Here is a 22,345-nt window from a genome sequence, read left to right as displayed (position 1 = left end):
CAATCTTTTTCTTTGGGCCCTCTCGGTGCCTCCCCATAGTGTCCCCAGTCAGGGTTTTCAGCATTCCAGGTAACTTTCTATTCATGGTCAGTTCTCCCCATGATGGCGATGCCTCAGTGCCCACCGGCCATCGACGCCCGCCACCATTGTTCCATCCTTCTATCCTTTTGTTTCACCTCATCATGGCCATGTCCGGTTCCGTCGATGTCCCAGTGCCCGAGAAGAATGCCATCCTCTGCTTGGGGGCATCGCATGATGTCCAGAATTGCCACTTGTGCTTCCAGATGACTCTGAAGGGAAGTTAACAAGATGGATCAGCTCTTCGGGTTGAGGAAGTCCGAGCCTTCGGTGGCATTGGCATTGAAAGACCTCTGAACCACCAACAATGGCGGGACTATCAGTTCCGTCAAGGTTGCCGGTGGATAGGGGCGCCGGTGACCAACCGTTGTCGATCTCCTGCAGGCTGAGGACGCCAGGTTGATGGATCGGACCACGCATTGAGAGATGCCTAAGAAGCATCAACAATGGTCCCTGTCTATGCACGATACCGGGCCCAGGGATGCGCAGGCTTTTGCTGTGATGCCCCCAAAGCGACCCCATGGTGAGGAGTGATCATCTTCCATCGATGCCCATGGGCCATGATGACTCCCACCAGTCCTAGTGCCAGTCACTGATCCCCTTCACGGGTCCGAGGAAGATCTGATCAACACATCCTTCCTCCCTGTCAGTGTTGGCATCGGCAACATTCAAGGTAGAGCTGGAGCTGGTGGTGGAGTGGGCACTACAGGGCTTCCTCATACCACTTCTGGAGAGGCTCAACGTGCTTATCTGTGTGTTACTGACCCACCCGGCGTTGGTTCCCGGGACAACATTGGTGGGTGGTTGGGGCACTGAAGCCTCTCCTACTGATATGGTGGTCATCGCCAGTTCCAAGGAGGAGGAAGCTCTGCTGAGGCCTGTAATCCCCCATCTAGTTCCATCAGTGCCCCCTGGGAAGATGATCAGACAGAATCCTCCTCTGAGGGTTTGGATGGTCTTCCGTCAGACCCTTCTGCTCCAGATGAGCAAAGGAAGTATCCACCTGAGGACTTAACCTTCGCAGGGTTTGTGAGGGTGATGGTGGAGGCTATCCCATTCCAGCTTTTGATGGAGGAGAATGCCAGGCACAAAATGCTTGAGAACCTCTAGTTTGTGGAGCCTCCTAAGGAGATTGTGGCGGTCCCGGTGGATGAGATCCTTAAGGAGTTGCTGCTGAGGATTTGTGAACACCTCCTCACAGTGCCTCCTGTGTCCATCTGGAAACTGATCAGTCTGGGGACTTCCTCAGATCTCATCACACAAGGTCAAGGTAGGCTGCAGCATCCCAACCTCCAGGCCCTGTCGCTCACAACCTGGATGTTGAGAGGTTAATCCTGCAGCCGCTTGAACTGTCTGAGGATGTCTGATCCTGGTGGCTTCTAGAAAGCCTAACACAAGAAAGTCCTGTGGACTGAAGTGGAGGAGGTTTTCCATCTGGTATGAGCAAAAGGCCCTAGATTCATTCTCCTGCCCCACACAAAAACTGCTTGATTACCTTCTACACCTTTCAGAGGCCTAGTTAAAAACCATTTCCATCAGAGTTCATCTTAGTGCAATTGGCGCATACCACCATGGTGTAGATAGTGTGCCCATCTCTGTACAGCCTATAGTTGTACAGTTCATGCGGGGCCTGCTTCAATTGAAGCCTCTCAAGGCTTCCCGCTATGTCTTGGGACCTCAACATGGTATTAGCTCAGCTGATAAAAGCTCCTTTTGAGCCGCTGCGCAACTGTGACCTAAAGTACCTGACCTGGAAAATCGTATTTTTAGTGGCGGTCACTTCAGTGTATAAGGCCAGCGAGTTCCAGGCCTTAGTGACTTATCCACTTTATACTGTTTTATCATGACAGGGTGGTCTTGCATACGCACCCTAAGTTCCTGCCTAAGGTGGTGATAGATTTCCATCTTAACCAGTCAATCATCCTGCCAATATTCTTTCGCCTATCCCATTCGCACCAAAGCGAACAAGCACTGCACAGTTTGGACTGCAAGAGAGCCTTAGCCTTCTATCTGGAGAGGACAGAAACCCATAGACAGTCCACCCAACATTTTTTTCTTTTGATAAGAATAGGTTGGGCATTGCTGTTGCCAATTAGACAGTATCCAATTGGCTAGCAGATTGCATCTCCTTCTGTTATACCCAGGCAGGACTGTGTCTTGGGGGTCATGTCAAGGCGCATTCTGTCAGAGCCATGGCAGCATTGGTGGCCCACTTGTGAACAGTTCCTGTGGAGGAGATCTGCAAGGCTGCGATGTGGAGTTCTCTTCACACATTCACATAAGAACATGCCATACTGGGTCAGTCCAAGGGTCCATCAAGCCCAGCATCCTGTTTCCAACAGAGGCCAATCACTTCATATTACTGTCTGGATAGGAATGGCTGACGTGACAATCGGTTTGTCCATTCTGTCTTCCAGAACCTGTTTTAAGGTATAGAACCCAACTCTCTCAACCTAGGGCCTGTTTGGGTTCAGGCTGTTTCCCTCTTCTGTTACCAACAGCACCGGTGTAATTGTCCCCATTGGCACCTGATTAGGTGTCTGTTGGTCCCCTTTTGTTTTGAGGAGCAGCCTGTAACTAGGGATTTACCCATGTATGATGACTACAATCCTGCTTGTCCTTGGAGAAAGCAGAGTTGCTTATCTGTAGCAGGTGTTCTCCGAGGACAGCAGGATGTTAGTTCTCACGAAATTCGCCTGCCACCCTGTGGAGTTGGGTTTCTCCTGGTTTTTTTTAATTTTATTGTAATTCTATGTTACAAGACTGAAGAGGGATCCCAAAGGGACGCATGGTATAGGGCAGGCTGGGCATGCTCAATGTGCCTAGTTGCCAGAAACTTTGACATAAGTTTTCTGCATCGGGTTCCATCTGATGATGTCACTCGGGTGTGAGGACTAACATCCTGCTGTCCTTGGAGAACACCTGTTACAGGTAAACAACTCTTCTCACCTCCTTTCCTCATGTCTTTGAATGACGACAAGGGAGGAACCAGATTAGGGAGCAGAGTGGCTTTTTTTTTTTATACTCCTTAGAAAAGGGTAGGGGCCATAGGGCACAGGGCAGTGGAGGCTGGAATAGTGAGTAGAGCAGTTTTTCTCTGCTCTGTCCCTTTCAGCCTCACCCCCTCCCCTCCTGTTCTCTGGGAGTGAGATGCAAAGCATGGCTGGGAGGCAGTAAAGCTATGCATTCTGCCAAGTGCACCTTATTACAATGGGCCTTAAGTTTTACAATGGCTTCTTGTTTTTCATCAGCAGTTTCCTCCTGCTCCCTTTGTTTTCTGTTATCAAGCAGGCTAAATTAGCCATGACACATGGCTGACATCATCTGATGGCACCAAATAGTCCCTTCTCGCCTAGCTCATATAACTTTTGCTCTACTGAGCATGCTTGGGAGTTCCCGCACTGGCACTGTCTCATGCTCAGTCTTTTTTCATCCAAGCTCCTATATGGACATGTACCCTAAATTTTGATCCACAACTCTCTTGTGCCCCTCAACAGCACTTTTCAGAACTGTCAAAAAAACAAAGATAAAAAATTATCATGTCTGACCAAACTCAGTGTAGCTGGAAGATGTCCATAACAGATGGCTACAACATGTGTTCTGCTTAAACAAGCAAGGAAGTACACAGTTGTGGACCCTGTGCCAGGAATCCCTGAGAATTTGGGAGTAGGCTTGCAATCACAAAGCCTTTCTACAAGCAATGTACCTTCCCAGGATAAGAACATGCCATGCTAGGTCAGATCAAGGGTCCATCAAGCCCAGCATCCTGTTTCCAACAGTGGCCAATCCAGGCCATAAGAACCTGGCAAGGTCCCAAAAACTGTCTATTCCATGTTACTGTTGCTAGTAATATTTATTTTATTTAAAGGATTTTTATATACCGGGGCACATTAGAAACATCACCTCGGTTCACATTGTAACATAACATAGCAACAAGCTTTACAATAATTCAGTGTCTAACAGAGATAAATCTAAGAGGGTAGGCAGAGATGTTATGTGGGAGAACTTCGTGTTTTTAGATAAAGCAATTAATCAAAGGAGTCTATTTATTCACTCTTAACATGTGAAGATATGTCTAACTAATAACTATTAACATGAGAAAAGGGATATAAGTGGTAAGAGCTTGGGAGGGGGAAATCAGATAGGGTGGAGGACAAGGTGGGGGTGGGATGCAGGGGGATAGGGATGTATGAGGAGGCGCGGATGAGAAGGAGGGTAGCTGAGGTAGAAATATTAATATGAATCAGTCGGACAGGGTGACTGAGTTCGGGTATATCTCTTTGGCGGCAGACAGTCAGTCAGGGTATGCTAGTTTGAAGAGCCAGGTTTTAAGATTCTGTTTGAATTTTTTATGGCATGGTTCCTGGCGTAGGTGGGGGGGCATTTTATTCCATTGGGAAGTACCTTCTATGATGAAAGATCGTTCTCTCATAGTGACATGCTTCATGAGTTTGGGGGAGGGAGTCAGGAGTTTGGCCTGGTGTTGCTTTCTAGTTGGTCTGGTTGGATTGCAAAGATAGAGATGTTCAGGGAACCAGTGCATGTTTTGGTTGTGGATGGCTTTGTGTATGAGAGTGAGGGATTTATATATTATCCTAGATGTTACTGGGAGCCAGTGTAGGGATTGGAGAACTGGGGTGATGTGGTCATGACGGTGTGTGTTGGTCGTCAGAATGCGGGCAGCGGCGTTTTGTAGGAGCTGTAACGGTTGAAGAGAATTTTTTGGTAAGCCTAGGAGGATAGCGTTACAGTAGTCAAGCTTAGACAGAATCATGGCCTGCAGCACTGTTCGGAAGTCGGATGTGTGTAATAGTGGTTTGATTCTCTTCAAGGTGTGGAGTTTGAAGAATCCGCTCTTTATGGTAGCAGAATGAATTTTTTGAGGTTAAAGTGGTTGTCTATCCATATGCCCAGGCTGCGGACCACCTGAGTGGAGGGGCAGCCGGGTAGCGAGGGGGGAGAGAGGCTGAGTGCGGGATTGTTCGGTGGAGAAAGGATGAGTAGCTCTGTTTTGTTGGTATTGAGTGCCAGAAAGTTGTCAGTGAGTAATTTGTTTATTTCCGACAGAGCAGAGTTCCAGGTCTTCATTGCGTTATGGATAGAGTCAGCTATTGGAATGAGTATCTGCACGTCATCAGCATATATGAAGTGCGGGAAACCCAGTTTGGAAAGAAGTAGGCAGAGGGGGAGGAGGTAGATATTAAAAAGGGTTGAAGAGAGGGAGGAGCCTTGTGGTACACCTTGTGATAGCCCAACAGGTTTGGATTCGTTGCGACCAATTTTTACACTGTAGCTCCTGTCGTGTAGGTAAGACTGGAACCAGAGTAGGGCAGTGCCAGAGATGCCAATTTCCTTGAGGCGTTTGATGAGAGTGTTGTGATTGACTGTGTCGAATGCCGCTGATATATCTAGTATTGCGAGTATGTGGGATTGTCCTTTGTCCAGAGCTTTAAGTATGGTTTCTGAGAGGGAGATGAGTAGGGTTTCTGTGCTATGGTGTTTGCGGAAACCAAACTGGGATGAGGAGAGAATATTGTGTTCTTCTATATAATCTGTTAGTTGTCTGTTAATAATTTTTTCAAGTATTTTGGAGAGGAATGGGAGGTTTGATACTGGGCGATAGTTGGCTGGATCAGTAGGATCTGAGTCAGGTTTTTTGAGTATAGGTTTTATAATGGCTTGCTTAAGTTCAGTTGGGACCTGGCCTAAAGTAATAGATTTCTTCAGGATGCTTGCGATGTGTTTGGCTATTGAAGCAGGGCTTGTGAGTACTGTTTTGGTGGGCAGATTATCTGAGGGATGAAAGGCAGGTTTGATTTTTTTGAGAGTGGTTTCAATTTCCAGTGCAGAGGTGTTTTCGAAGTTTGAGAGGGTGGGGTTTGAGGTTTGAGTAGACGGATATAATTGTGTGACATGATTGGTGTGGTCAATAGAAGTGCTTTTGGGTGTTGCTGGGTTCATATGGCCAGGGTGAGATGAGAAGCGTGCCATAATGGTCTCCACTTTAGTGTGGAAGTATGAAGCTAATTTCTCACATTTTGTTTCATCATTATTGTCAGGGTTATATCTGTCTGGTGATGTGATAAGGCTGGCTACGTATTGGAAAAGGGCTTGTGGGTTGAACTGGAATTGATGAATTCTTGCGGCATAGAAATCTTTCTTTGCTTTCTCAGTGGCTTTTCAGTAGGTGTGTAGATGGGTGCGAAACTGTGATAGGGTGGCAGGGAGTTGATTCCTTCGCCAAGTTTTTTCAATTTTACGAAGCTCCGATTTCATGGTTTTAAGTTCGTTTGTATACCATGGTTTTTTATTATTTTTGTCTACATTGATTAGTAGCAGGTAATGGACTTCTCCTCCAAGAACTTATCCAATCCTTTTGTAAACACAGCTATACTAACTGCACTAACCACATCTTTTGGCAACAAATTCCAGAGTTTAATTGTGCGTTGAGTGAAAAAGAACTTTCTCAGATTAGTTTTAAATGTGCCACATGCTAACTTCATGGAGTGCCTCCTAGTCTTTCTATTATCTGAAAGAGTAAATAACAGATTCACATCTACCCATTCTAGACTCTCATGATTTTAAACTCCTCTATCATAAACCCCCTCAGCTGTCTCTTCTCCAAGCTGAAAAGTCCTAACCTCTTTAATCTTTCCTCATAGGGGATCTGTTCCATTCCCCTTATCATTTTGGTCACCCAGATCGTCTCAGCAGAGTGTTTCGTCTTCATGATTGGTTTCTAGATCAAACAGCAGCAAACAGGTTGTTCGATCTCTGGGGTTGCCCTTCGATCGATTTGTTCACATCAGAGGACAACAGGAAAGTGGAATGATTCTGTTCCATTCTTCAAAAACAAGTTCAGATCTGCTCCAGATGCTTTTCTGCTCAAATGGGATGCAAATCTATTGTACATGTTTCCATCACTCCCGTTGATAGCCAGAACACTGCAGAAAGCATGCAAGGATTGGGCACACTTGATTGTCATTGCTCCAGAGTGGCCTAGACAAGTGTGGTTTTCGTACCTTATCCAGTTGCCAGTCAGCCCTCTGATCCCTCTGGGATCTGATCTGACTTTAACCAAAGAGTGTCATCTATGTCATCTGAATCTTTCCTCTCTCAACTTGGTGGCATGGACGTTGAGCATTCACTAATCTCATCACTGTCATTATCCAAGGAAATTGAGGATATTGTAATCTCCAACAGGAAGCCTTCAACTAGAAGAGCTTACAGTTTTAAATAGAAAAGATTTTCATCTTGATGTCACATGCCCCTGGACCAGTTTTCCTGTGAATCAAGTTTTGTTTCAATACTTATTCTCCCTCTCCTCCTTGGGTCTCAGTATGTCATTAGTCAAAGTACAACTCCGTCCAATGCAGCTTACTATGTTCAAGTGAATTGGCAAACTGATATCCATACATCCTTTAGTGCCAAAATTCATGAAAGGCTTATGGCATACAAGATCGCCGGTTACCAAGCCATCAGTGCCATTGGATGTCAACGTTGTAATGGCACAACTTATGAAGTCAACTTATGTACCATTGGAGTCAGCTTTCTTAAAATTCCTCATTTGGAAGGTAGTATCCCTAGTCATGATTACGTCGGCTAGAAGAATCAGTGAGCGTCAGGCATTGGTTCATTATTCACCTTGCATGCAGTTTTTCCACAACTGAGTGGTGCTCCTCACTCACCACAAGTTTCTGCCAAAAGTAGTTTTGTTTTTCATCTAACTCGAGCCATCATGTGGCCCACGTTCTTTCCAAGACCTCACACACATGAAAGGGAGAAAGCCCTACATTCATTGGACTACAAAAGGGCCTTGGCTTATTATCTGAAGAGAACTCAACCACATCATCAGATTTCCCAACTTTTTGTATCTCATAAGAACATAAGAAATTGCCATACTGGGTCAGACCAAGGGTCCATCAAGCCCAGCATCTTGTTTCCAGCAGGAGCCAAATCAGGCTACAAGTACCTGGCAAATACCCAAACACTAAGAAGATCCCATGCTACTGATGCCAGTAATAGCAGAGGCCATTCCCTAAGTCAACTTGATGAATAGTGGTTGCCAAGGACACGTTGCACATAGCAGACTATATTTATTTATTTATTTATTTATTTAAAATTTTTATATACCGACATTCATCCAGGATATCATATCGGTTCACATTGTAACGCAAAAACAAACGCACGGCAAAAACAAATGCACATTGCCAAGCTCTGGATGACCTACAAATCACAGACTGTGTCAAGGTTCAAGTCAGAGCCATAGCTATCTCAGTAGCTCATCTAAGAGCCATGCTATTGAAGATATTTGGAAAACTTCAACTTGGTCTTCAGTTCACACCTTCACATCCCATTATTCTTTAGACAATCTCTCAAGCAATGACAGTAATTTTTGGCAAGCAGTTTTGTACAGTTTGTTCACCCAGTAGTCCACTCTCCATGGTGGGTCTGGATTGCTTTTTCAGTAAGTGCTCTACCACAACCCTCGGTTCAGGATTCCCCACGTGTCATAGCTAATTGCGCCCTGCTCATCACCGAAGAAAGCAAGCTTGTGTACAATAAACAGGGTTCTCCATAGACAGCAGGATGAATTAACCATGCTTAATACCTGCCCATCCACCTTCCTGGAGAATTGACTGCTTAGCTAAAGCTAAGCTCCACAGTCAACTGAGGGGGATCATGAGGCAATGTCCCCATGGGAATTCCTGTGCATGATCAGTAGTGCAGAAGCTCTATGACTTAGGAAAGAAGGTTCTGTTTAACATCATGTGATGACGTCACCCATGTGTCATGGCTAATTCACCCTGCTGTCTACTGAAATCTCTGTTTACGGTAAGCAAACTTGCTGATATTCTGGTGAATTGAAACAAACGTTTACTTGCCATTATCCTAGGGATTTCCCCCCCACAGCTATCACAGTGATAATCCTTAGGCAGGAGATGCAAAGTCTGAGCTTGGCCAGCAAGTATTGCTATTCTGCAGTAGCTTTGAGTTGTTCATCTGCAGTCTTCTCATCCCTGCCAACCCAAGGGGCAAGGTCTGGGCTTGAGTTTGCCTACTGCTGCCCTACAGAGTGATTTTTGTCACTAGAGGTAGACTGCATAATTAACTTTTCTCCCATTCCTAGTAGTAGTGTAGCAGGCTTAATGGAATAATTCTAATTTCATATTTTCAACAAAGGGGAAAAATGGCCTTGTTTTAGATTTCTGTTCAGTTTGAGACCCTTTCTCGTTCTTTTTCTCATCTCTCCTTTCCTACTCTTTCAGTTTCTTGTTCCTCCAGGATTTCAATGTTGCTCAGTTACGTAAAGCCCTCCCCCTCACACACACACACACGTTTTTACCTCCAAGCACCTCACTAATCCACTAAGGCTGCTGAGCAGACAGAACTTCACTGAAATTAGAGCTGGGATGATGGAATCTTAAGCCAATTAAACCGGAGAGCTGTAGATGTGGACCATCAGAGCACATTTTCTGCATTAAAGGACACGTTCTCCCTGCAGAGTTGGCTCCAGCCTCTGCTCTGAATACATTTCTCAGTCCTCATAAAGGAGCGTTTCAGCTCAGTTTAATAAGGCTAGGAGTGAGTAGAAGTGGAAGGTTTACTTATTTATTTATTTAGAGAACTCAGGCACCAAACACAATTTTTAGAAACCGGGGGAGAAATTATGTTTAGTTTTTTAATTGTGTGCTGTTTGTTTGTTGTTTTTTTCCTCTTAGGGAGGAGGGTTTAATTTTTTTTATTTTTTTTTGCTTGTTTATTTCTTTTTTGCCCTCCCCTTCCTACACAATCTTTATCCCCTCTTCCTTCCCTAGCTCATTCCTTCAATGGTCACTCTTCTTCCATAGCCCAATGACTCCTCAGCCCTACCCCAGCTGCAGCCTTTCCACTTAGCCCATCCCCAATGGAGGCTCCTACACCTGACCAAGGCCCTGGCTGCTCCCCCCCAGGCCTAACCCAGCTCCAGCAGTGGCTTTTCCATATAGGACTGGTAGTAGGCACAAGAGAACTTTTCAGTTTTATTCATGTTTTAAAAAAAACTTATAGCCCTCGTATATCCCAGGGTTCTGGTTATAATTACACATCCATACATGAGCATTTTAGCATAAGGGTTTTGATTAATTTAAAAGCAGTATTGCTTTTAGATCTGAAACTCAAATTCCAGTATAGCAAAGTGATCCTATTTTTAAAAGTCAGAAATTCTTTAAAAATTCAGCCAAGACATGGATTTTATAAGCAATAGCTGTTTTTCCATTTGTTTTTAGTTGCTGGGATCTTTTGTAGGCTAATTGGCATAGGAGGACTTTTGTAGATGACGTCAGTGGCCATTGCCAAAGGCTTCCTATGGTTGCTCTAGTACAGAGCTTTCCAAAGTGTGTGTCGGGACACATTAGTGTGTCGCCTGTAGTGTGGAGGTGTGTCGCCCGGTCCACAGGGCCGGCGGAAGCAGGGAACTATAGCAGGAAGATCGGCGGGCAGTGGTGGAGCTTACATCACCACGGCCCGAAGAAAAGGGTCACGTTCACTCCTCCTCCTTCCTGCCTGTGCAGCCCTGGAAGAAAAACGTTGCCGGAGCCGCGTGGGCAGGAAGGAGGAGGAGCATCTGCTGCGTACAGAAGAAGAGCAGCATTAATGGGCCGTTGCGGATCCCACGTCGCGACGGCCCGAGAAGAGGAGGAAACCCGATAGCAGGGCCGCTGCGGATCCCACGTCGTGGCAGCCCGAGAAGAGGAGGAAACCCGATAGCAGGGCCGCTGCAGATCCCATGTCACGGCCAGGGAAGATCAGGGCCTCTGAAGAGCCCATCCTTCGGCAACCCGTGCAGAGGGACAGCATGTGCCAGTGAGAGCCTGTGCTTGAGCAAGAGAGCATGTAGGAGTGAGAGAGCCTGTGTGTGTGAGAGTGAGACAGCATGTGCACGAGAGAGACAGTATGTATGTATGTATGAGAGAGAGGCATGTGAGAGTGAGAGCTGTGGATGTGTGAGATTGCATGTGAGTGAGAGCCTTTGTGTGTGAGAATGTGTGAGATAGCGTGTGAGAATGAGAACCTGATTGTGTGTTTGAGGGAAGACAGATGGAGAGAAAAGAAATAGAAAAAAAGACCCTGTAAAAAGAATTGGAAAAAAAACAAGAAAGGAAAGGTGGAAAAAAAAGCCTGTGACCAACCGATTAGAAAACTAAGATCAGACAGCAAAGGTAAAAAAAATTACTTTTTAGTGATTGGCACATGTAATCTTTGGGAATGTGCAAGAGTAGCACTTTCTCTATGCCGATCTCACAATGTACGAGATCAGCATGGAGGAAGTGGAAGCCTGCAAATATTTATTATGAGATAGGTTGTGTTGTGAAACATTTTATTTATGTATATATTTAAGGAAACATACATAAATTGTTGAAATACATTTTGTTCGTTTAACGTTTAACTTCTGGTTTGCTGGTAGACTGAATTACAGTGTCACGAAATTATGTTTGTCTAAAAAGTGTGTCACCAACATGAAAAGTTTGGAAAGCTCTGCTCTAGTACATAAAATTCCAAGAAGCATTTGGTCAATGTCTTTGCAGAATTGTAAGCATTGAAATCAAATAGGAATGGAAGGCTACAAACGTTCATTAGTGATTGATGTCATTTGTAGTAGTTTATGATATCACAAGTCAAAACAAGTAATTTACAACCTTTTTTAAACCTGCAGTTTTATTTATTTATTTATTTATTTATTTATTTATTTATTTAGACATTTTATATTCCGTCGTTCCATGTAAAGATCACAACGGTTTACAAAGTATCATTCATAGATGTAAATCAGTAAATGATAACGGTTATAGAGGTAATATTGATAAACAGGTGTTAACATCTACCAATTGAAATGTTCCAATACATAATAAGTAAAGATCTAAGACATATAAGGTAAGAAGTATAGAAAACGTGAATAAAATAATATAACAAATTTCACATATTAATCAGTATAATATATTGAGATTCACACAATCTCTTGTTAGTTTATATTTCATGTTTCAATTAGTATCTCTTGTCCTTCTCTACTTTCGTATGTTTTTAAGTTAGGTTGTATACATTTTTGAATAGCCATGTTTTTAGCTCACATTTAAATCTCTTTCTGTCTGGTATCAGACGTAACATCTCAGGTTTTGGACCTGCTATGGAGAACGTACGATCTCTTACTTTTGTCAGATGAGTACTCCGTATCGTGGGGAACAGTCTGAAGTCCTTTATTTTGAGATCTTAGTGTTTGCTGTGGTGGGTAAGGATGTAATGTCACTTCTATCATACCGGTGTTTCTGGAATGAGTGATTTTGAATATTAACATTAATATTTTAAAATATATTTGGGATTGTACTGGCAGCCAGTGCAGTGAGAACAGTGAGGGTGTGAGGTTATCGAATTTCCTAGTTCCTTACAAAAGTCTTGCTGAGGCATTTTGTAGTAACTGTAATGGTTTTAAGAGACTTGCAAGAAGACAGAGTTATGGTAGTCTAGGTTAGAGAAAATTAGTTTGCAGTACAGTTCTGAAGTCCTCGAAAATTAATAAAGGTTTCAACCGATGCAGTTTACGCAACTTGGCATAACCTATAATTATTTATTTATGTGCTTTTTCATAGTAAGGTTCTCATCTAGCTGGATACATAAGTCCCATACTTGATTTGAGGGAATAATTTGAAAATTACCCAGGTCTAGGGTTGGTGGTTTAACTATCAAAGAGTTTCTACTTAGCTAAATGATTTCATTGTTTTTGGGTTTAGTGTTAGTTTAAGTTGCGATAGTTCCTGCTGTATTGATTTCATACAGGTTGACAGTGTCTACTGTATTTTAGAATGATTGGAGAATGGAATGTAAAACTGTGTGTCATCAGCATACAGTAATTTACACAGTGGGAGCATATAAATATTGAATAGTGTTGCCGAGAGAGCTGAGCCTTGAAAGTATCAGATATGTGATTTCCCAATTTGACTTGGAAGGTTCTATTAGTTAGAAATGAAGAGAACCATCTGAGAACAGTACCATCGATCCCAGTGTGTATCGAAGGCAGCTGTTAGGTCGATTAGCTCAAGGAGATAAGATTCATCAACATCAAACCCTCGTAAGACAGATTCCATTAATGAGATTTTGAGTAATGGCTCAGTTAAACAATATTTCCTAAATCCAAATTGATTTGGAAAGAGAATATCGTAGTCTTCCAGATGATTTACAAGTTGGGATAATACTGCTTTACCAAATACTTTTGAGAGAAAAGACAAATTAGGTATTGGATGATAGTTGTCCTAGTCATCGATTCTACCAGATGTATTTTTAAGAATTGTCGAGCGTGGACCATCTTTCTATATATATAGTGCTGATCCCAGCCTTTCTACTGGTTGAAACGATGTTGTAAGGTTCCCTAACACAGCCGATGTTTGAGTAAACTGTTCTCCTCGGCAGGATTCTTCAACGTAATGAGAGAAACTCTAAACTTAGCCCGTGCTTTAGCAGATAATTTATCTCTGCAGGAAGCTCAATGTCAGGGAGTAAAGCCCTTCCCTCTGCTTTAATGTTCCAGATCCTGGCAGGACTTATCCAATAACTTTCACCTGTCCAGCACCGATACAGTCTCTGGCTTCTTTCACAAGGCTTAACCCTGCTTTTTTTATATACAGTCTCTGGCTTCCGCCATAGGGCCTAATTCTCTTTCTACCTGAGACCCAAAATGTCTCTTTAAGCACTGCTTCTAGTGCCTTGGGCTTGGTTTGAGGAAATCAAGCCCCACTGCTACCATCCGCTGTAGCTTGTAGAGGGAAACCTATACCTTTTGCCTTGCCCAACTATAGCTACTACCACCCATGGCAGTTTCGTCGACCAGACTCTAACCTGTATGGCTTTAGCAATCCAGGTCTCTTTGAGGGGGGGTGTTCCACCATTAGTCTCCCGCAATCATTGCCTCTGGGTCTGGCTCAGGATCCTCCAGCACCTCCACCACATTTGTCTCCTCCTACCTCTAGTAGGGCTCCTTCCTATTCCTGTTCTGCCCCTTCTTCAGGCCACTTCCCCTTCTCGCAGTACACCTGGGTGTGCCCTCCTCATTGATGATGTAACGTCTGTGAAGTCACTCTCCCTTTGCTATCCAAACCTCCCTCTTCCACAGGTCTTCTAGGTGAGGTAGGTTTTCTCCAAACCTGCTGACTCCTTGACTCTGAAGGTTTCACCTAGGTTTTCCTTCTTGCCCAGATTCTCCTACTGGCTTCCTCACCCAATCCCTCCTGGGGTACATAGTAACCATCACTATAGACAGATAGATACAGTATCTATCTGTCTATCTTGGCTATTTATTTATATACTATTTATTTATATACTAAACCTCTCCAATTGATACAGAACACGGCAGCAAGAATTCTAACAAACAAAAGGAGAAGAGATCACATTACACCAGTCCTTAAAGACCTTCACTGGTTACCAATCCATTACAGAATAATTCATAAGTCCCTCACCACAATCTACAAGAATATCCATGGACTGGCTCCACTCCATCTACAAATAGCTCTCAAAAAACACTCCTCCAACAGACCCATCAGAGAAGCATATAGAGAATATCTACAGGTACCACACAACAATACCACCCAACATATAACATTGAGAGATCGGGCCTTCTCCACAGCAGGTCCCCCACTATGGAACTCAATCCCCTTAGAATTAGGACAGGAACCATGTCTCCCAACCTTCAGGAAGAGACTGAAAACATGGCTGTTCATGAAAGCATTTCCAGACCCTTAATGATTCACTTCCATCAAATGCAGCAATACTGAACATTTTCTATCAAATAGAAAATTTATTTAATAGAACATTTATTTAATAGAACATTTTCTATTAAACTGAAACAGACACTACCAACCAATCACTACAATGTTTTATTTCTTGTTAAACTTTTTATCTTTCCTCTAACTCTAATCCCAGTTAGAATAACCCCTGTTTTATTGTAACTTTTTCTTCCATGCACTTGTTATACTTTTGTAATGTATACTCTTATGTTTTAGTTATGTACGTTATAATGTATTGCTCACCCCTTGTTTTATGTAAACCGACATGATACGAATTTCCGTGAATGCCGGTATAGAAAAACACAAATAAATAAAAAATAAAAAAAAATATACAGATATCTCTCTATATATAGCTATACTGTATCTATCTTGACTAATATATAGATAGAGATTGTGTGTGTGTGTGTGTGTGTGTTTATTTATTTATTATTGGGTTTTTTTATATACCGGTGTTCAATATGGAATATCACATCGGTTTACATTGTAACTGTATTCAAGACAAGGGGCTTCCTGTTTTACATTATAACATCAATATAGTCTTATTTAACATTGTAACTTTATATATATATATATACTACTTATTTATGTTCTTATATCTCTCTATATACATCTGTACCGTATCTATTTTGACTATATATAGATACAGATCTCTCTCTCTCTCTATTTTTGATTCCCTATGAGCCGGTAAACTATGGGAGGAAGGCGTCTATGTGAATACGTTTAAACCCATTTTTTGAGGACTAATGATTTAAGTAGAGGGGACTTACAACAGCGCAAGAAGTTTCAATATTGTTTTTTCTGCTATTGAAATGATCTTTTTTCTAACAGTAGCTACAATATTTTTTCCCTCATAAAGTGGTCTCTATGTTGAAGAATATTGTTTGCAAGGACGATGCATTATAGTACTGTGAGCATGACTCGTATATTCACCACAGAGAGCGTTCAATTTCAAGTGGTTTATTAAGCTTACAGGCTTTCTAGTTTCAGATATATCTTTAGCTTTCCCCTGCTGCGGCATGGGAGGAGCCTGGTAAGTAATTTTGGGTGTCCCCTGAGGAAGCCAGTCTGGCGAAACAAGGGCCTTGTCCAGACATTGTAACAGCTTACCCAGGAAGAACACCTTTTTCTAGTCCTTATTGTTAATACATTGAGAATGAATGTAATATTGTTAAATAGTAACATTGCACAAGCATAATTGGGACATTGTAAGAGCTTACTGTTACAGATCGGGAACGCTAGGGAGCGTTCCCAGCTGAAGGGTTTTAGTGTGCCCTTGGGCCTCGGCCCGATCCCAGACGAATTCAGGATCGAACCGAGGGTTGGCGGCATGTCCCAGCATGGGCGAAGACAAGGTCTGACCATCTGCCGGACCTGCATGCTTCCGGAGCCAACAAGCTGATGTTGGTATATGAACAGTCCTCCGACCGTTCCCAGCCCTTTCGGACCTGCCGCTTTGGATCGGCATGAAGCAGCAGAACGGACTGAGGATGAGGGCAGATGGAGGCCTTGTAACACAGACGACTCATGATGTGAAGACACTGGAAGCGGATGAGGATCTTGGAAGACTCTCAACGAGATGGGGACTTGGAAGATTCTAGACGAGATGAGAAGCTGGGAAGGTATACATTGGCACTGTCTCTCAGGGCGCCCTACACAGTTCATCCGCGGAACTGGTCACGGACCACCCTGTCCCACTGGGCACCCTACACAACCTGAGAAGGCTAGTCACGGACCACGCGGAGAGCGGGACGAGCGCAGGAAGGGAATCCAGCCAAGGCGAGACTCCAATGACGGAGCGAGTGTCATCCGGAGAACCATAGGAGCTAGCAGGTCAGGAGGACTCGGGAACACAGGAAACGGACCCAGTTATGAGGAGACTCCAATGACGGAACGAGTGTCACCCAGAGAACCATAGGAGCTGGCAGGTCAGGAGAACTTGAAGGTACAGGAGAAGAACATCAGGAAACCTGGAACATCAGGAAACGAGACATCAGGAAGCCTGGACGAGGGACCTCAGGAGACGAAGACATGGAACACAGGAAGCAGACGAGACATGGAGCTCCAACGATGAACAGAGACCTGACGGAGCGCTGGAAGACAGGAACTCCCAGAAGTGAAGTAACTCCGATGCAAGGCGAAGCTGAAATGCAGAAGCCCTTTTATAGGGCTGACACAGGAAACAGTCCTTAGGTGGGGCCCAGGGCCTATCCGGCCGTGTGCCCTTTAAATCTAGCAAGGAGGCGTGCTGCGCGCCTAGGAGCAGGAGCTGTGCAGGACCGTGGACAGCGGCCCTGCACTGACGTCAACGAGGACGAAACAGGGCCGCGGTGAAGGAGAGCTGACTGCGGCACTGGCTGTGAAGAACGTCGGTGGCTCCGTGCCACGATGGGACAGGCAGCAGCATGGAGGTGAGGAGCCTGCTCACGGGGGATAGCTCTATGGGCAGGATTCATGACACTTACCCAGGAGGAACACCTTTTTCTAGTCCTTATTGTTAATACATTGAGAATGAATGTAATATTGTTAAATAGTAACATTGCCCAAGCATAATTGGGTCATTGTAACAGCTTACCCAGGAGGAACACCTTTTTCTAGTCTTTATTGTTAATACAAAGAGAATGAATGTAATATTGTTAAATAGTAACATTCTACAAGCATATTTGGGACATTGTAACAGCTTACCCAGGAGGAACACCTTTTTCTAGTTTTTCTAGTCTCTTTTGTTAATATACAGAGAATGAATGCAACAATGTTAAGCAGTAACATTATATAAGTATAACCTGCTGATTCATTCAGGGATATTATAACAATTTGTTACAAGGTAGTTCTCCTTTTAGTTTTCTCTGTTAGCACAATGAATGGGGGTTACATTATAAGACAAAAATGTGTTGGTCACTTTTGAGTTGCTTCTTAAACTGTCGTCTTATGTGGTTCTTATATATTAGAGTTTTGGTGTATTAGTTTCATGTAATTTTTTATTCTTGAGATATTAATATTTTATTTGACATACATATAAATACAGAATTATTGTAATAAATGTATTTTTTTATTTTATGATATTTTTTGTGTTTAAGTGCTTTTGCCCCACTCATTTTAGAGTGTAAATACTCTGTATCTATCTTGGCTATTTTTTATATCTGTATCTTTCTTGGCTATTTATATATAGAAACAGATCTGTGCGTGTGTATATATATCTACCTTATAAATGGGTTCTGACCGACGGCCCGCAAATGCGCAGTAGAGAGGCAGCTCTACTGCGCATGCGCGGGCACATCGGCCAGAGTTTGCCTGTTGACAAAAATAGCGCTGGGAGGACCTGTAGCGGTGGCGGCGTGTGCGCGCCATCCGAAGGGGTTGTGAACGAGCTGGGAGAGGAAGGGAGTGACTGAGGGGAGGGGGAGGGAGGCGAGAGTGAGGTGAGAAGGAGTGGGAGGGAGAATAGAGGTGGGAGGGAGAATGAGGGGGAGGTGGAAGGGAGAATGAAGGGGAGGGAGAATGAGGGGGGAAGGAAACGGACCGAAAATTCTTTTTTTAATGTAGCCCGTTGTTACGGGCTTAACAGCTAGTATATATAGAAAGATAGATACTGTATCTATCTTGGCAATTTATTTAAATGTTTCTGTTTTATTAGCAATTTTCTCCTGTTCCTTTGGGTTTCCGGCACCATGAGCCATCTTTCACAACTACCCAAGGATCTTCCCCCATTTCATATCCCCTCCCAACTTATTTTAATCCAGAGTGACAGCCTTAGGCTGGGTTCCACGACTCCTTCCAGAACCTGCAATCATAGGGTCCTAAATTCAGCTACTGGGTGATGACTATCAGCCCCTTCAGGGCTTTCGAATGCATCTCCAGGCCTGGATGACCCAGTGGGTGGAAGAACTGAGCCAGAAATCAAATCCAGATCCCTTCACATGGCAGGGTGTAGCACCGCCATTCAGCCCCTAGGCCAACCCAAACCAAGATATATTTTTGCTGTAAAACCCTCCTGATGCTTAATGACATTTTTTAAATTTAAAAACAGGGAGGACATCCTGAAATTGAGCTGTACCCATCAATAAGGCTTTGAAGAATGGACAGTCCCAACCTACTACCCTGATAGGAAGCTGTGTTCTGACAGAGAGTCATGCAATCTGAATGTGTGCACTAAACTCCATTCTGCAGTTTTGTAAATCTCTAGGGGCAGGTAATTTTCAATAAAAGTACAGCGTATCACCACCTTAAAAGTACACACGTATATTTTTCATACACTCACATTTTTTATTGTACCAATCCAGCTAGTTTATACACCTATTTTATAAAAGTACTTGCATATATTTTATGCATTAAGTAATTGTAACATGTGATGTAATAACCCTTCAGTTTATTCATGATTTCTGTGCATACTATCAAACAGGACCATTTTATTATTTCCTTTCTTGCTATGGTTTGTTTAATGATTGTATTATTCTGTGTTGCATAATAGTTTAATTTCAAGCACATTTAAAATAACAGATGTGTTTTATCTGATCACGCATGTTTTCTTAAAATGCAAATTCTGCCAGGAGCATGTAAATTTATAAGTACAACTGTGTATATACCTGGAGTAAATGGGAAGCGAGATAAACTGAGGGACCCCCATAATATGTCATTCTGCTTTGCATTATATGTGTTCATGTGGCCTACTTGTGTGACTGGTGAATTGCTGTTTTCTGAGAATACCTGTTGCAGGTAAGAAACTTTGCTTTATCTGCTCATTGCAGCAGCTGCTGGAGCTTCCTATGAACACAAGCCATATAAAACATTGTATGTTAGTCTTAGATGAACTTTTAAATGCGTCAGTTCTCCTTCCTTAACCATCTCCCTATCAGAAATTGGATGAACCTTCGGGATGCAGAGACAGGGAAGATCCTGTGGCAAGGAACAGAAGATTTGTCTGTGCCGGGTGTGGAACATGAAGGTACAGTATTGTAGAACGGGTCATGTGTGAGGGACAGACTCGGAGCAGGGGCTTTCTGTCTTCTATAGTAATAACTTTGCAGTTAACCAACAAATGATTTCTCCTGCAGCAAACATGACTGCTGCCAGAAATCCAGCGCACAGGCCACTTCAGTGTCTGGTAACTATAGAGTGATCATTAGTTATGTCTTTAGCATAAAGACAAAAGAGAACTTTTGTAATCACTTATTTATTTATTTATTTATGGTTTTTATATACCGGAGTTCCTGTATACAATACATATTACTCCGGTTCACAGTTAACAGTAATAACTACTGCCGGGTGGCAGTTTACATGGAACAAATCTTGGAACAAAAAACAGAAAATTGGTCTAAGTAAATAAGAAAAACTAACTAGGCTAACTATAAACATATGAATAAGGCAATTTATAATCTTGGATAAATAAGGCATAGGGATAAATACATTAGAACAAAAGGACAAAAGGACAGGGATTGTATTTCCTTCTAGATCTTAGCTCTCTGGGAATGCTTGCAGGAATAGCCAAGTCTTTAGTTTCGCCTTAAAAGTAGTATGGCACGGCTCAAGGCGGAGGTCAGGTGGTAGGGAATTCCAGAGGGACTTACTGTAAAGGAAGATCTAATTAAATTACAGTGTTGCTGACCTATCTGATAGCATCAGATTTATAAATCCAATGGTCTGACTGCAAGAATTTCTTAAATCAGCAGACACACATATCCTTGCTTTTCATGATACTTGGATGATTGAATGTTGCCATAGAGAGAGCTGAGCCTTCTCCATCCCTAAGCCTTTACTATGTTTGTTCGTACATCGTTGAAACATTACATTGTTGACTGGGCTGCCCCCTGGGAGAGGTTGCAGTTGCTACAGCGGACTCCCAGTGGACAGCAGAGCTCTGTAATTGTAACCAGGCAGCAGCTATGGCTGTGCAGGCACAGAGTTCCCTCTGTTGATGACAACAGAATGATGCAGCATTGACCTGGCTGTAGTTCTGCAGAGTGAGAGTTCCCTCCGCCAGGAGACAACAGAGGGCTGCAGTGCTACTGAGCAGTGACTGCTGGACCAGAGTGTTTTTTTAATGCAAAATAAATCTAAGACAGGGTATCAATTTCCGCTCACTAAATACAACAATGCTCATTAATTCTTACAATAGAAACATAGATATGACGGCAGAAAAAGACCAATCGGCCCATCCAGTCTGCCCAGCAAGCTCCCACACTTATTTTCCCATACTTATCTGTTTCATCAACCACCAAGTTCAGGACCCTTGTTAGTAACTGTTTGACTCAAATTTCCTGCCATCCCCTGTCATTGATGCAGAGAGCAATGTTGGCGTTGCATCAAAGGTGAGCATAAGGCTTAATGGTTAAGGATAGCAACCGCCACATCAAACAAGTTACCCCGATGCTTGTTTACTCAGACTGCACAGATCAGTGCCTTGTTGGATGTTGTCTGAATGTAAATCCTGTTTTCCACATTTCCCCCTGCCGTTGAAGCAGAGAGCAACGTTGTATATGCATTCAAAGTGATGTATCAGGCTTAATTGGTTTAAGGTAGTAACTGCCGTAATAAGCAAGCCTCCCCCACTCTAATTTGTTTACCCAGATTGTGAAGTTCAGTCCTTGTTGGTTGTTATCTGAATGCAAATCCTCTTTTCCACATTTCCCCTTGCCGTTGAAGCAGAGAGCAATGTTGAAGTTGCATTAACCGTGCAAAGGCTTATTGAGTAAGGGTAGTATCACCAGGTACAGTAATCCACCCCCATGGCTCTTCTCTTCATTCCTATCCACTAGCCTTTATGGATCCACAGTGTTTATCCCATGCCCATTTGAAATCCTTCACAGTTTTAGTCTTCACCACTTCCTCCGGAAGGGCATTCCAGGCATCCACCACCCTTTCCGTGAAGAAATACTTCCTTACATTGGTTCTGAGTCTTCCTCCCTGGAGCTTCAAATCGTGGCCCCTAGTTCTACTGTTTTTTCCAACGTAAAAGGTTTGTTGTTGACCATGGATCATTAAAATCTTTCAAGTATCTGAAAGTCTATATCATATCACCCCTGCTCCTCCTCTCCTCCAGGGTGTACATATTTAGGTTCTTCAACCTCTCCTCATGTCATTTTATGTAAACATCCACCTTTTTGGTCGCCCTTCTCTGGACCGCCTCCATCCTGTCTGTGTCCCTTTGGAGATACGGTCTCCAGAACTGAACATAGTACTCCAGATGAGGCCTCACCAAGGCTCTGTACAAGGGGATCATCACTTCCTTTCTCTTACTAGATATTCCTCTCTCTGTGCAGCCCAGCATTCTTCTGGCTTTAACTATTACCTTTATTTATTTATTTATTTATTTAATTAACACTTTTATATACCGAGGTTCTAGTGACAGAGTTACTAAGCACTTCGGTTTACATACAACAATTGAAATGACTAAATGTGAGTCTTACATAGAACAGGGAAAAGGAGAACTGGGATGTAACTCATTTAAAAACTCATTATGAAGTAGA

The 22,345-nt window shown here is 43.2% G+C and overlaps 1 protein-coding gene across 1 annotated transcript in view; it reads left to right on the top strand.

The window, feature by feature from the left end:
• PDE6D (phosphodiesterase 6D) overlaps positions 1-22,345 on the top strand; it is a 95,172-nt gene that overhangs the window by 50,466 nt on the left and 22,361 nt on the right. The window contains exon 2 of the mRNA XM_029615174.1: positions 19,736-19,824. Within this exon, the coding sequence (XP_029471034.1) occupies positions 19,736-19,824 (89 nt within the window). The remainder of the gene's footprint in view (positions 1-19,735; positions 19,825-22,345) is intronic.

The sequence above is a fragment of the Rhinatrema bivittatum genome, chromosome 9, assembly GCF_901001135.1.
Source record: "Rhinatrema bivittatum chromosome 9, aRhiBiv1.1, whole genome shotgun sequence".
NCBI classification, from domain to species: Eukaryota; Metazoa; Chordata; class Amphibia; order Gymnophiona; family Rhinatrematidae; genus Rhinatrema; species Rhinatrema bivittatum.
The sequence above is the reverse complement of the archived record's forward strand: the minus strand, read 5'-3'. Positions and strand labels throughout refer to the sequence as shown.